The sequence below is a fragment of the Podarcis muralis genome, chromosome 4, assembly GCF_964188315.1.
Source record: "Podarcis muralis chromosome 4, rPodMur119.hap1.1, whole genome shotgun sequence".
Taxonomy (NCBI): Eukaryota; Metazoa; Chordata; class Lepidosauria; order Squamata; family Lacertidae; genus Podarcis; species Podarcis muralis.
The window spans coordinates 67551527-67565450 of record NC_135658.1 but is presented as its reverse complement, the minus strand read 5'-3'; the positions used below and the strand labels follow the sequence as shown (position 1 = coordinate 67565450).

At 41.3% G+C, this 13924-nt stretch overlaps 1 protein-coding gene across 6 annotated transcripts in view; it reads right to left on the bottom strand.

Moving 5' to 3' along the window:
* GPM6B (glycoprotein M6B) overlaps nucleotides 1-13924 on the bottom strand; it is a 106924-nt gene that overhangs the window by 9878 nt on the left and 83122 nt on the right. For all 6 annotated transcript variants that reach the window (XM_028727680.2, XM_028727683.2, XM_028727684.2 and 3 more), the window contains one exon: nucleotides 1003-1189. In XM_028727680.2, coding sequence (XP_028583513.1) covers nucleotides 1003-1189 — 187 coding nt within the window. The remainder of the gene's footprint in view (nucleotides 1-1002; nucleotides 1190-13924) is intronic.

The following is a 13924-nucleotide window of genomic DNA, read 5'->3' as shown; positions in this document are numbered from 1 at the left end:
AAATGTCAGAATACCCTGCATCTAAGGCACTATGCAAAAGTGCATTCGTATGTAAACCATATTTGTTTGTTTCAGATTCAGTTTTATGCACCACAATTAAAAGAATTTTAGTTGATCCACTAGACATCCAGAAGATAAATCATAATGCCAAAGGAATTATGCAGCGCTGTCCTATAGAAGTGAAGTAAATGACGGCCACTAACAATTTTTTCAAAGATCTAGAACGTGAAAAGGAAGACAAACTCTATTCACCCAGGACAGAAGAGGCAACATGTCTTAAGCTTAAGTAATGTAGATGAGAGGTTAATAATTGAGGGGGAAATTTAACCATAAGAACAGTTCAGCAATGGGAGATCCTGTTGAGGAAAACTAGCATGCTTCAGACACAAACCAATATAGCCTATTTCAGTGGGAGGCAGAAGATTAGATTCATAGTCCATTACGCATCTACTATGGAGTTATGTGGCATGTGAGAGAAATGTCACGACTGCCTCAATTGCAGTGGTTAGTGATAACATTTATTATTTTATCCTTAGATTTAGCAGTATTGCTTTCCTGTGTACCTCTCCAGTATATTTTTAGTGGTCTGTCATCTCCTGGCAACAGCTATTTTTTCTTGCCTTCAGTTGCTATGGAGCTGAATAACTATGCTCTTTGGGAGATTTATCGCTACTCTTGTTTTCCTTCTCTCTGTTGAACTAGAATATACATTTGGGGGGGGATATATGCTGAATCCCTAACAGCAGCAGACTTCTGGTGCAAGTGTCGCAGATTCCCCAACCCACCCAACAAATTTCATAACTATATGCTGTATATAAAAACAGCCCCAATCCAAAAGATGTTTTGCTTGAGATGGACTCTCCAAATTCACTTCAAATTTTGAGTTTTGCCAGCCACTCTTGCCTCCTTGCTGGCTGAATTGGCATGCGCTCCTAGCTCTGATGTTATTAAAGTTATCATTGCAATTGCTTCGCAGAGTAAGAAAAGTGGTTTTGTACTTACACTTCAGATAACAAAGCATGGTCAGTAACATTTGTGGAAAAACGCTGTTCGAGGATCGATACGGTCCCGGCGAGAGCCACATGACCGCAGCCGCAGAACAATGCTACCCCAGAGAAGCAGAGAATAGTTGCCACAAGGGAAGCATATGGAACTCCTCCCAGGCACTTAATGCAACATTCAAAGCAACCTAAGCAGAAAAGAAAAGGGGGGGACACAAAGACAAGATTATTTAAGTACAAGAGCAAGTTATGAGAACAACATCATTTGGACTTCATGTGGTAAAACTAGTAAGAACAATTAGCAAAGTTACTTGTTCAAAGCTAATGGGTTGCACTTCCTACTTTCATCAGATGACCTTCCTTCTTTATGTCTGTCGCCTCAAAGTACAAGAGTGACAGCACACCAGATTCTATGAAAATCAAAGGCTGCAGATGAAGCAAGCTTGTGCAGGATGCTTTAGAAAAGAGTGTGTGTTCTCCACCGACACATCAAATTAACACTTCTATTTTAAGCACAGACAACAAAAATAAAGCTTTGAAACTGAGAGCACTATACTGTCCTTTCAGACATCTTTGCAGGGCAATGGGAGCCAGAAGCCCTCTAGTTAAAAGTCTCATCTGAGCCACAAATTCATTTGACAGCCTTAAGTAACCCACCCACACTCGGTAGCTTTATAAAACCTCAGGCCCCATTTGACAGCACACTGGTTCACCCAACGTGGATGTTAAAAAGTTTACTGGTGTGTGATGTACTCAAAAGGTTCTATATAAACACAGCTGAAAAGTTTGTGCTTTCTCTGAAGAACATACAGATATGTTCAAATACAGAACATCCCAAGCTTGTTAATTGACATTAAGGATGAAGAATCTGTGGACGACAGTTCCCATCACCTCAGGCCAGAATTGTATCTGGAGGGCAGCAGAATCTCCCTAGGGTAGATGAAATGCTACACACCTGCCGCGCTTAGAAGCACTACTGGTGCCCTTCCACTTTAGTACATGCCTAAAAGACTGATTATGGAAAAGGGGTGGCCCTTCAGGATGATCTTGTTACTACAATTTCCACCATTCCTGACCAGACTTCTGGCTGAGGCTGATGGGAGCTGGTGTCGAAAAATAACCCGGGGTGTGTGTCACAGGTTAGCCACTTGATTCAAAACCCAGCATGGGAACTAATTTCGCAGCGCAACACTACTCCAATGAAGGAATATGCCTTCAAGACTTCAGATGCAACTAAATTAGAATAATTCGCTCAAAGAGGAGTTTCAGATACTGGTGAGGTAAAAAGAAAAGAGTTAGGAGAAACAGTTCATATTGGTTTTAGGTGGTTAAAAATGGCAAATTTTACAGCATCACTGATACAGCAAGCATGCAAATGTATCATGAGAATAGAAAAGAAACATTCCAAAAGCCCATTTAGTTCCTTAAATTACATATGGGACACTGTTTCACTGGAGATTCTGTGCTGCAAACCCTCTGGATTTATTTGCATAGTTTGTTTGTCCTCAGTATCTGGAAATATTTCTGTGTCCTCTAGGGGATAGTTTTATATTCATTAGTAACATCAGAACTGCTAAGTCTAGTCTGCAGTGTAGTGAATGTCCAGTTTCAGATTCCACTTTGAGCTGCTAGCTTTGCACATGCACAAGGAGATTTGGGCATGGTGGAAGTTTAAAATGATCGAAACTCCCAGGTGCTTTCTGAAAAGACACAGACTGTGCCTCAACCACCCTGCTGATCTTATGAACTGGTGTTTCTAGAACAGTTGTTAACAACAAGCGGTGGCTGAAAAAGTACACAGCCTAAGATAAAAGGAATTGGCTATGAACTTGGAAAACTTGCGAGTCTGCTTCTCCAAATGCTCACAGTCACTCACTTGTTCAAGAGTAGAGGAAGCCATTGTGCTGATCGCCATACTAATAAACTATCTAGTTGCCCAAGACACCACTTAACCAAGTTCTTGTCCTAGAACTGCTATGCTATTCTCACTAGAGATGATGCCAGAATACATAGTCCCAAGCATTGCATTTTGAAATAGGGTGGCTTGGAACAGTTGTTTCAAATGCAAGGTAAGCACTACCTGTTCCACTTACGCGTTTGCCTCCAGCTCCCGTCAGGAATTCACGGCAACCAGGGTGCTAGGTGCTGACAAGAGAGAAACGTTATTCTCTGTGCCAGACCAGCAGTCCCAATGTGCATGGGTAATTGTGGGAGGGGGCAGTCTTGTGTACAAAGGTAGTGTTATGTGGCGGGGGGTTGGAGAATCAGAGTATTGGGAGAAATCTGCTTCATGTACCAAAGTCTCAGATTAAATGCAGATTGGTTTGGAATAAGCCCAGCACCATCCTGAGTCTATTTTATTTTTAAAAATTTAAAAGTTGGCTTAGCCAAGCCAATTTAAGGAGAATTGGGGAGCCAAGAGATGCACTCATCAGTACAACTCTGATGTATATATTATTTGCTACCCACCAAAAGCAAACATTACATGATGTCTTTGTACAGGTACACAGAAATTATTATAGTTGGGCACATCCATAGAGCAATAAAGTCCATGCAGCAGTTAAAGAGGAAGAAGTCTCGTAGCACCTTAAAAAGCTAACAAATGTATTGTGGCATAGGTTTTCATGGTCTGCTTCATCAGATGCTTGAAGTGTCATCTTAAATTGGCAAGCATATATGCACATTGGGAGAGAGATGTCAGAGGAGGAAGGAACAGTCAGGTTCCATTCCTTTCCCCTTTTTGCATGGGTCTCCTGTCCTCAGACCACTCTGTTTCAAGCATGGTATACAAATGTATAAAAGAAAAATGTTTATTATGTAGCTTTTTCGTATGAAAAATGTTTTTAAAAGTAAAATATTTTTTGGGCTTTAAAATAGATAAATAAGAGTGTCTGTAACAAAATAGCTATTATGGGATGGCATAACACAAAACTAGAGAGACAGTCACCCCTGACAACCTTATGCTTACAGTGGGAAGTCAGCTTTGTCCTGGTACCCATTGTGCAGATTTTACACACACACACACACACACAGAGAGAGAGAGAGAGAGAGAGAGTGTCTAATAGCAACAGTACCATAAAAAGTATAGAAGGCAATCCCACTACACTATCATTTCACAGAAATAACTTGCTTTTCAGAAGGACTCAATCCTTTTTTCTTTAATGATAGCTGAGAGTTTGGGGCACCTGTCCCAAGACACCAGTTAAAGCCTTCCCAGGCACCATGCACACCAGACTAGGGACACTTGTCCTAGCAACTCCAAGCAGCTATTACCAGTTGGAAAAAAGAAAAAATGTACAAGGCAGCTGACTCAAACTACCTCACAGAACTTCGTTGGGGTGGGTGGGTTCAAAGAAGTAGCTCAACCTGTCTGTACATTAACCCATGAAGGTGCAAGACCAGGTGAGTTTGCTCAAGATACAGACCTCCCAGATTCCTCCAGCACCCCTCATGTCAGAGGAAAATGATGTGTATAATGAACTGTGAAGGCTAGCTTGAAAACAAAATAGTCAACACTATTTTGCACTATATCACAGCAATGGTGATAACAAACACCCTGGCATTGACAAGCTAATTAACACATGAATTGCAATAAAACAGTTCAAGCCATACTTCAAGCCATAACTGAATTGCCTCATAAACTGTAATTCAGCACACTAGAGTTTCCCACTGAAGCTGCTTTGTTTAATTAGGGCCAGTTACAGAGTATCCTGAGAGGCAGAAAAGTTCTCCCACAGGCTTTTTGCAATTGCCATTTATGATATATTTGTGTCCCTTTGTTGCTTTGCAGAGACAGGCCTGTTGGTTCCATGCAGAATGCAGAAGAGCACACTGGCAGATGTTGGCATAACATTGGACAATGAGGGGTTTAATAAACTCCTGAAGTTGCGGCTGACAGTATGAGATCCTGTACTAGTGTTGTCTTGGTAGCTCAAGTCCACCCAAGGCTTGTGAGAAGGAAGTATCATTGTCCAGATTAAGCTGTAGATTACTGAGGACACATCAGTAGACTCATCCAAAGCTTGCTGTGACATGTTTGTGAGGAATTCGGAAGTTAAAATTGCTTGCATAAACCAGGATTTGGATTCCATCCTTGGAGCAGGTGATTCTGGTTAGGTGTCTGGTGATGTTGGAGGAGTTTCAGTTGGTGCAACCGGAGATCATGGGTAAGGTAGTTGAAGGTTAGTTTCCATCAGTTACCTGTGTCTTGAATGCTTGTCCTTCCTGATTTCTAAAATTGGGCAGGGAGGGGATTGTTGGTTGGGCTTCAAGAAGATGTTGGTCCCAGGTCGTGGTAGTAATACTACTCCTCAAGAAATTGTGGATAACTATGACGTGACAGGGATTAGATGGTTAGATGCACTACAGTGGTTAGATGCACTATAGCAACGTTAGAGGCGATACTCTCAATGGTATCTTTGTGGGAAATGTTAGTATAACGGCCTCAGCAGCCATAGTAGCTGGAATGGTGTTCCTGGGAGATTTTCAACAGGTTGTCATTTCCTTAGGATACTAATATTATCCTGTAGGAAACTTGGGAGTACTGGTCACACACAGTTTTGAGTACATGCATGTGTTCACTTTTCATGGGTGATGTGCATACTTTTCACAGCTGAAAGACAGAAGCCATGATGCAGCATATACCTCTGTGCACAATATCAAGACTTGCCTGAATTTTATTTTTTGTAGAGTATATCTGTGGTGTTCTTAAACTAGTAACACATCTAATCTAGATAAATAGATGTTTGTTATGTTTTCAACTCTGCATTTCATGACATAAAATGTTTTCTTTTGCTGAAAAATGGTTTATCTGCTGGTCTCATTCTCAAACAAACATAACCACACAATATTAATCATGTTGGCATGGAAGAAACTAAATGGCAACAGGAGGACAAACAGGAAACATTTCAGAATGGCCATATTAACAGAGTCAAAGAGATGAACTACTCTTGTCTTTATATAAATTCCGCTTTTTGAAAAGTGGAAAACCTTAACATCCCTTACAAAATATGGTGGAAGATGTTAAAAACAGAATTTGAAAGTATGCCGGGCATGTCCAATACTACCCTAACACACCAGAGTAAAGTAGTTTAAATATAAATTGTACAGATACACACATCAATGCAACTCACTTTCAATGGCCATTTTGTCTAAAGCATCACTAGAACCTTTTGTGCAGTTCAGAATAAAAACAATTTTTTGTCCTCAGGCTTGTGAGCAGCAGTTGCCATGGAAGCAGGTTAATAACAGCTCAGTGATTTGCCCAGAGCTAACGGTGAACCTGGCTGCAGATTTAACACACTCACAAAAGGAGGCCAACTAAAAAAAAAGAGAGAGAGAGGACTGAAAGTATTCTCTGGGGAAGGGTATAAAATGAAAGTGGATGTGTGCACACACACATGCACACACATTTTTTTTTTTTTATAAGGAATACAAATAGAAGAAAAAGAACAGGAACCAACTATGGTGCATAAAGCACTGGGAAAAACTCATGCTTTTCGAGCACGGGCAACCCCTGCACAAAGGGGAGCTGTCAATAGTATAAAACCCATACTTGGAGGTGTAAGACTTGTCAGTGTGGCAGCCCCTGTTCTGTGGGGCAGTATCCCTCTTGGAATACAACAGGCAACCATTATTTGTACTTTACAGAAACCACTGAAGACATTTTTTTGTTTCAATAAGCTTTACCAGCTGGGTGTATTGTTTTAGAACCTATCTTTTAAGTTGTTTGTTGTTTTGACTGTTTTCAAAGCTATTTTTAGTTATGCATGTCACCTGCAGATTCATGTGGATTCAAACAATAAATAAAAGTGATCCTGCACTATCGCCACCTACCGTACATGCTGTCTTAAGATGACTAGTGCTGTGAGTCTGATCTCAAACACTATCTATACTGGCACTTAGTAGAGCAGGGTATAAATAAATTGTCATTATTTATCATTGTGTCAACATAATAAAATGCAGAATGGATTTCCACATTCACCTACATACACACAGCCAAGTATTTATGGAGCATTCTTTACAAAGTGGGCAAAGCAACTTGCCCATACTCGCCTTATTACACAAAGCAACAAACATTGTTCAGGAGAGGGTGGCTAGCTTGTGACCCTCTAGATATAGATGCTGGATTGTTTGCAATTTTGGTTGTCTGCTTGTGTGTGTGTGTTTTCTGACTGTTTTTGTAATTGTTTGTTTTCTTATGCGAGAGCCAGTGTGGTGTAGTGGTTAAGAGCGGTAGTCTCGTAATCTGGTGAACCGGGTTCGCTTCCCCGCTCCTCCACATGCAGCTGCTGGGTGACCTTGGGCCAGTCACACTTCTCTGAAGTCTCTCAGCCCCACTCACCTCACAGAGTGTTTGTTGTGGGGGAGGAAGGGAAAGGAGAATGTTAGCCACTTTGAGACTCCTTTGGGTAGTGATAAAGCGGGATATCAAATCCAAACTCTTCTTATTATTATTTTTGTCTGGATTTAGATATTATAATATTATGCACTACCCTGGGAACCTTTGGGTCAAAGGGCGGAATGCAAATTCCACAAATATATAAATGCAACTCTCATAATCCCTGATGGGATGTTGGCTTTTCTGGCTGAAGCCCATGGGAGTTGGAAGTCCAACAGCATTAGGGGGACCAAAAGTTACAGCCATTGGCTGTAAAGAGATTTGCCATCCCAATTCTCCCAACACAGTTACACGGAGAACTATTTGGATCCTCTAAGCTACTATGGGTTGATTAGCATGTCAAGAAGAGTTCTAAATACCTCAGTCAAGATTGCTGCCCACCTCCACTGGGAAAACCTTGAGTTACGCTCTTGACATTTTCCAAACGTGTAAGAGCATTCAACAGATCACTACCACACACCAAAACAATAAATGTACTGCCACACCAGAACAATCACACGATCTATGGTTTTATTTTTATTTTTTAAAAAAGTTTGCAACATTCCTGCAGGTTAAGAAGAAGGTCTTAAAAATTCAAGAGCAAACAAAGCTTAATCTAACCAACAAATGGTTGGCCCTGAATGAATAGAAATACTGAGTTTTGAAGTTCTAACTGGAGAATTCTTGTTTCACAAGCTCCAATATAAATCTACAGTTTGTCATATGTGAAATTGTGTGTAGATTCTGTGGAACAGTGTATTAAACTACTGGCAGACCTTCAAACAGCTGGGAAAGGAGCTTTTCTCTAAGTTTAAATGAGAAGCTAGCCTTGGACTTGCCCTTGCCCCTTATGGAACACTATCTCTAGCCATGTATAAAATGTAATGCTTTAACTAGAAGTCTCTGTATTAAATAAAATAAATACTGTGAGCATGTGAATAAATGCTCTGCAGGGGTTTCAGATGGGAGATCAACTTCCAACTTTACAACATGTTGAGGCCTGGCAGGAGGTGGCCTCGGGATGACTGAACCTCTCTTATTCTTCCCATCCCCCTGAATCCCTTGCCTTCAATACACTTGCCAACTCAGCTCTCCAATTTTGTACCCAAGGATTAAGCCCTGTTCCTTCATCATTCCCAAATAATTGGTGCAGAACGGTTTGTGGCAGTATACTCAGAAAGACACTCAGAGGCAAAGGTAAAACAAGCAGTTTGTAAGAGCCATCAAGAACCAACTGGGCATTCATTATCAGTTTGCTTTAAGCTATTTTTAAAATTGTATTTTTAAATGGCTGCAACCTGCCCTGGGACCTTATGGTGAAGGGCAGATAAGAAACTGAATGCATAACAAATAATAAGCAATATTTTTCTGGTTTTGAGCTATGCTGTCAAACAACTTTGCCAGAAAGGGAGAACATCGGAAGGGCATCCTATATTATGGGCTCACATTAAGTTTCAAACATTGATATGGGGTAGCAAGTTCGTCCAAGGTGACAAACGAAGGATAATGGTTGGAGAAAAATAAATACAGTACTATACAGTTAAGGTCCTCATGATTAAATGAGCATGATTAATTGTAGGCTGTGGGAAGTTGGAAATCAGAAGTGATTGCTCACCATATACCTAAAGAAAATTTGTCTAGAAGCACAGGTGCTGCTAACAACAGTGGCCACAGAAGATGATTGCTTCATATTGGTGGACGCATACCAATTCATTTAGATTTTCAAGCTTGTTGCAGGCCAACGTTGTTGCAATTATCAGCTGTACACCTTCAAAACCAGTCATATCCATCTTTCCATTTTGATAGCAGCAATAATGCTTGTCTGCTGTCTCAAATCATGATAATGGGATCCTTCTTACAAACAGTAAAGCAGCAAACACTGAGCTACATGCTTTTCCTATTTAACCTTTTCAGATAAATTTAGTGTGCCATGAAGCTGGCAGTTGATGACAGAGAGGATTCTGTTATAATAAGCTGAGAGAGAGAAGGGCCTAGACTGGCCTGTAAAATGGAAGAAACTGATCTAATGTTTGACATCAACATTGGTTCAAGTCTAGCTGGTTTAGGTCATCAAAAGTGCTCAAAATACAGCACTTGAGACAACATAAGCAAGAAGAGACCTCTTGATCCATCTGCTTGAGATGAAAGTAGGACAATGTTACCCGTTCTGGGGTGGCAAGGCAAAGCTGAATAAGCCCTTCTGTGTTGTGTTTGAAAAGGTTAAATTATTTTGCAACACAAGGTACCGCGAAACATCAGGAGGAAATTTGCTGCTCAATTATCTTCCAACAAATTTATGTTTTCTGACATACTCCTTTCAAAAGGAACTCCTTTCAAAAGCTGCAGGTTTACTGTATTCTATAGAGCTCCCAAACGTTTATCTAAAGAACAGTAAATTCAACAGCATATCCCATTGCTATGGTTAGTTTGATCATCAGGAAATTAAGGATTTTGGGCCCCAAAGCACTGAAAGGTATGGGCCCCTAACTCGCCACCTGTAACATACGGAAACGATTTGCGAAGCCTCTTGAGCAGTTCTGTCCACACAGCTTGCCTCTCTGTCCTAATCACAATACAGTCTCTGGATCCAAACCAAGATCTCACCTCTGTATGGCTTGCTCATTCTATGCCACTCTAACACCATGTCCTGCTCCTCAACCTCCCTCCTCTGCATAGTACCTTCTTGCATACTCAGTGTTTCCTCACTAAACATGTTCCCCTATTTTGCTGCCTTCCTTTCTACTCCTTAAAGCCTTTAAAAAAACCAAAAGGGTTGGGATCCCATACCTGGCCAGTCCCACCCAAATTCCCATAACTTTCTCTCTTCCTCTACCATACACATCTCACAAATTCTGTTATTTCTCCCCTCACATGCTCCCCTTCCTCTCCCTGCCCCAATATTCACCCATGCCAGCTTCTAGCCCAATTATCCTCTCCACCATATCCTACAATTCCTGGTGTGCCTCCTATATTGTCCCCTCAGCCACTGTTAACAACTGACCTGTGCCAAACATCGTACCTAGCGCGGGCTACGGCTGTTGCAGCCCTATCTGTCCCTTAGGGCAGAAGGGAGATGCATAAATTGGTAGTGAAGCCATTCATACACTGCCACTTCCAGCACATACATTCAACATGGGTGCTGCTTCCATGGGGCAAAGGAATTGATAGAATAGTTCCATCAGGCATCCAGGTATTCTGTGCACAAAAAATATGCACATTTCTCTCTTTTTAAACTGGGACTGGGTGGGAGAGAAATAGGAATAGCCAACTGCTAGAGAAGGAAGAAATTATTATTATTGTTGTTTTTAAGAAAGGAAAGTCAACTCAGAGCATTAGGAAGACGTAGGCTAAGTAATCTGAAAAGCCTTGAGCTGAAAATATTACTTTCCTGGGCTATACCACATCCTTTTGTTCCTCCACATGAAATACTTCTGTAAGGAGAAAATGGAACAAGTTGCCTTAGGTAAGTTTGTGGCTGGTGAGCCCCCCCCCCCCCGAAATAGCAGTACTAAGACTTAAGATAGATTTAGATGAGGTGCTGGGCTAATATAAATTCCTTCTTTGTGTGCAATTCTACCATTAAAAGGATTCTGCTACCTAATACTTGCTCCAACATATGCAGTGTCCACACACCAGTGACGCATCTATGTCTGTATGGCCTGGAAGGGAGCTGGTTGAGCAACTGATATGCATGCAGAACATCCCAGGTTTAATCCCTGGCTAAGGCTGGGAAATATTCCTGTTTTCAACCCTGGAGAGCTTCTGCCTCTGGGTATAGACAAGATGAGCTCATAGTCTGACTCAGTTTAAGGCAGCTTCTTCCTATAGTCCACTGGCATGCAAATTCTGCATGCCTGAGTGCTGGTAGGCACATGGGTTAAGAAGCCCTTTAAAAGATGTGACAGCAGGCAGCCTGGAACCCTGGGTGGAGAGCTGCTGGAAGTGAACAGAACACCTTGTTTAATCAGGCCACATAACCCCAAACAATGATAATACAGTAGAACATCAAACTGGCTTTCTACCCACAGCTCTCAACTTCTTCAAAACACCTAATATTCACAGAATGCATGTCCTTTCAGAACCTGCTCCCACCAAAGAGAAATGCTTGAAATTGTGGGTTATGGAAACAACAACAACAACAATATTGCTTCAAATAGCACCAACACTTGAAGGGTTCAGACAACCAGGAACCACACACTAAGAAACTGCATGGCACTAGTAACCACATCCAGTCCATCATTAGCACCTCTCAGTCTTGGTTTCCCAGTGTTGCCCTGTCCTCTGTTTTTCTCCCAGTCATCTGTTGCAGTTGTCAGCATGTGACAGCAGCCACACCCTGAGAATGGCTTTGACTGGCCGGCTAAACCAGGTGAGTGTAGCCGATAGGTCTCAAACCCTCAGTGAGTTAGAGACATCCCCTGCATGCAAAGACAAGTTAGGGTGGATTGAGAGGACAAGACCAATCGTAATTCCAGTGGTCAAGAAGGCGGTTGTAGAGGGAAATGAGGAGCAAATGAGGGTTAGGGATTAGAGAGGGGCAGTGGGTGTGGCTTGGGGAAAGTCTCAGGCCAGATAGAGAATCCTGTTTTAAACTAGAAAAGGGAAGCAAATGGATTGTGGGATTCCTTCTCTCACACATGCTTAGGCATTGTATTTTATCATTATTTGCTGTTGGTTGTGTTTGATGGATAAGTCTGTCCTACCCAACTCCAGCCTTCCTAGCAAAGGACACAGAGACCATTCTAAGATCACAACAGTGTGCATTTCATGACAAAACATCAACACATTATCACAGAAGCCTCTCCCCCAACTGAAAGAGTAAGGTGAGTTAGCTCAGGGCTAGCTTCCAATTATCTTCATTACAGAAATTACTAATATATGTAAGCAACCACTTTTCTGTCTGGGATGCCCAACAGATTTCAAGTGCTTCCATATTTGTTTTTATTTTAAAAAGCCTATCAGCTCAGTTCACAATACACGCCATGCCAAACCTGTATTAAGCAATAGCATTACTAAAATAATACAAAACATATATCCATAATATAAAAATCTGCAAAGACTCTCCCCCCCCCACTTTCTTTTCTTTTTAAAGGATTTCCAATGTATTTGAACAGGAGAATTCACTCAGGGACACTTCACTACATTACTTTTAGAACATGTGAGCGCACTGGGTCTTTTAGGAAAGCCAGACTGTAACATGGGAAGAAATACACCAATCTCTGTCAGTAAGCAAAAACATTCAGAGCAATAAGGTAGAAGATTATCCAGAGGTCAACACAGATAAATGTGTGTGTATTCCCTTTCACAAGCTACACCTTCAAACTCATTAAGGCACAGATGTGTTTTAAATTACCTTCAAAATAAATCTGTATTTAAAACTGAGGGGTATTTTGCCTACTTTCCTTTCTTTGTAAGGATAGCTGACTATTATGTCAGTGTGGAAAAAAATGAAAAATACATTGACATGCGAGCCCTGCGCTCTGTTTCTAATCCATTCAAAAGTTTGTTTTTGAAAGAAGATCAAGGAGAAGATGACTCTGTGATGGAGACAATTTATTTAAGCCTAGCAAGAAACCCATCACATAAAAGAGATTGCTCACATTTGCAACTGAATGTTGAGTCTGAAAGAAAAAAGGAAGGAAATCTTTACAAGCTGAAGAATTTAAGAGACCCTGAATCAACAACTGTGTCAAGCATTTTGCAGTCAAGAGCATACATCTAAAACCACTTCAGAGCTATCTGCATCTGGAGTTGGACAGAGCTTGTTCACTGCCTTTGGCTACCATAACATAACATAAAGCAGCTCCTTTGCATAGCTGTCAATGTTTCCCTTTTTAAAAAGGGAAATTCCCTTATTCCGAATAGGATTCCTTGCAAGAAAAGGGAAAAGTTGACAGCTATGGCTCCTTGGAAGTCCATGGACAATAGGCATCAATGAAATAAACTAGTTAACAGTGAAAGACTTGGCCTGTATGAGGGGATAATTCATGAAGGGCAGATTCTATACAATCTATGAGTAAAATGTCTACCCTGTTGCCCAGCCTGGTATAAGTAGAGGTAGAGAGTGCTAGATAGAGTGGGAGCCCTAGCCAATGGGGGAAGAGAAAGGAGCTACTAGTAAGGAGCCCCCAGATGCCCTGCAAAGATCTGCCTACAGTTTCTCCCACCTGGAGCATGCATTGCTCCAGGTATGAAAAGAGGGAGGGCAAATAGGAAATTTGTGCAACTACCCAACCTTACTAATGGTAGGTGTTATGTACTGAAGTTCTCACCCTGGGTCAGCAGGGGGATACTGTAGATAGTTATGCAAATAAGGGATCGAAAGTGAAGTTCAGTGATTGGATAGTTTTAGAAAATTGTTGCAGTTACATGGTACTGGAGCTCTATATAAGCAGGCTGACTGAACCCTTCAGCTCAGTTCTGTCCTGGGAATGAACAAGAGCTGTTTGAAGAATCGCTGTGTCGTCTAATATGTTCACCCACAACTTAACAGTAGGGTTGTCATATTTTTTGGGCCAAAGTTGTTAAATTTTTATTGCAACAT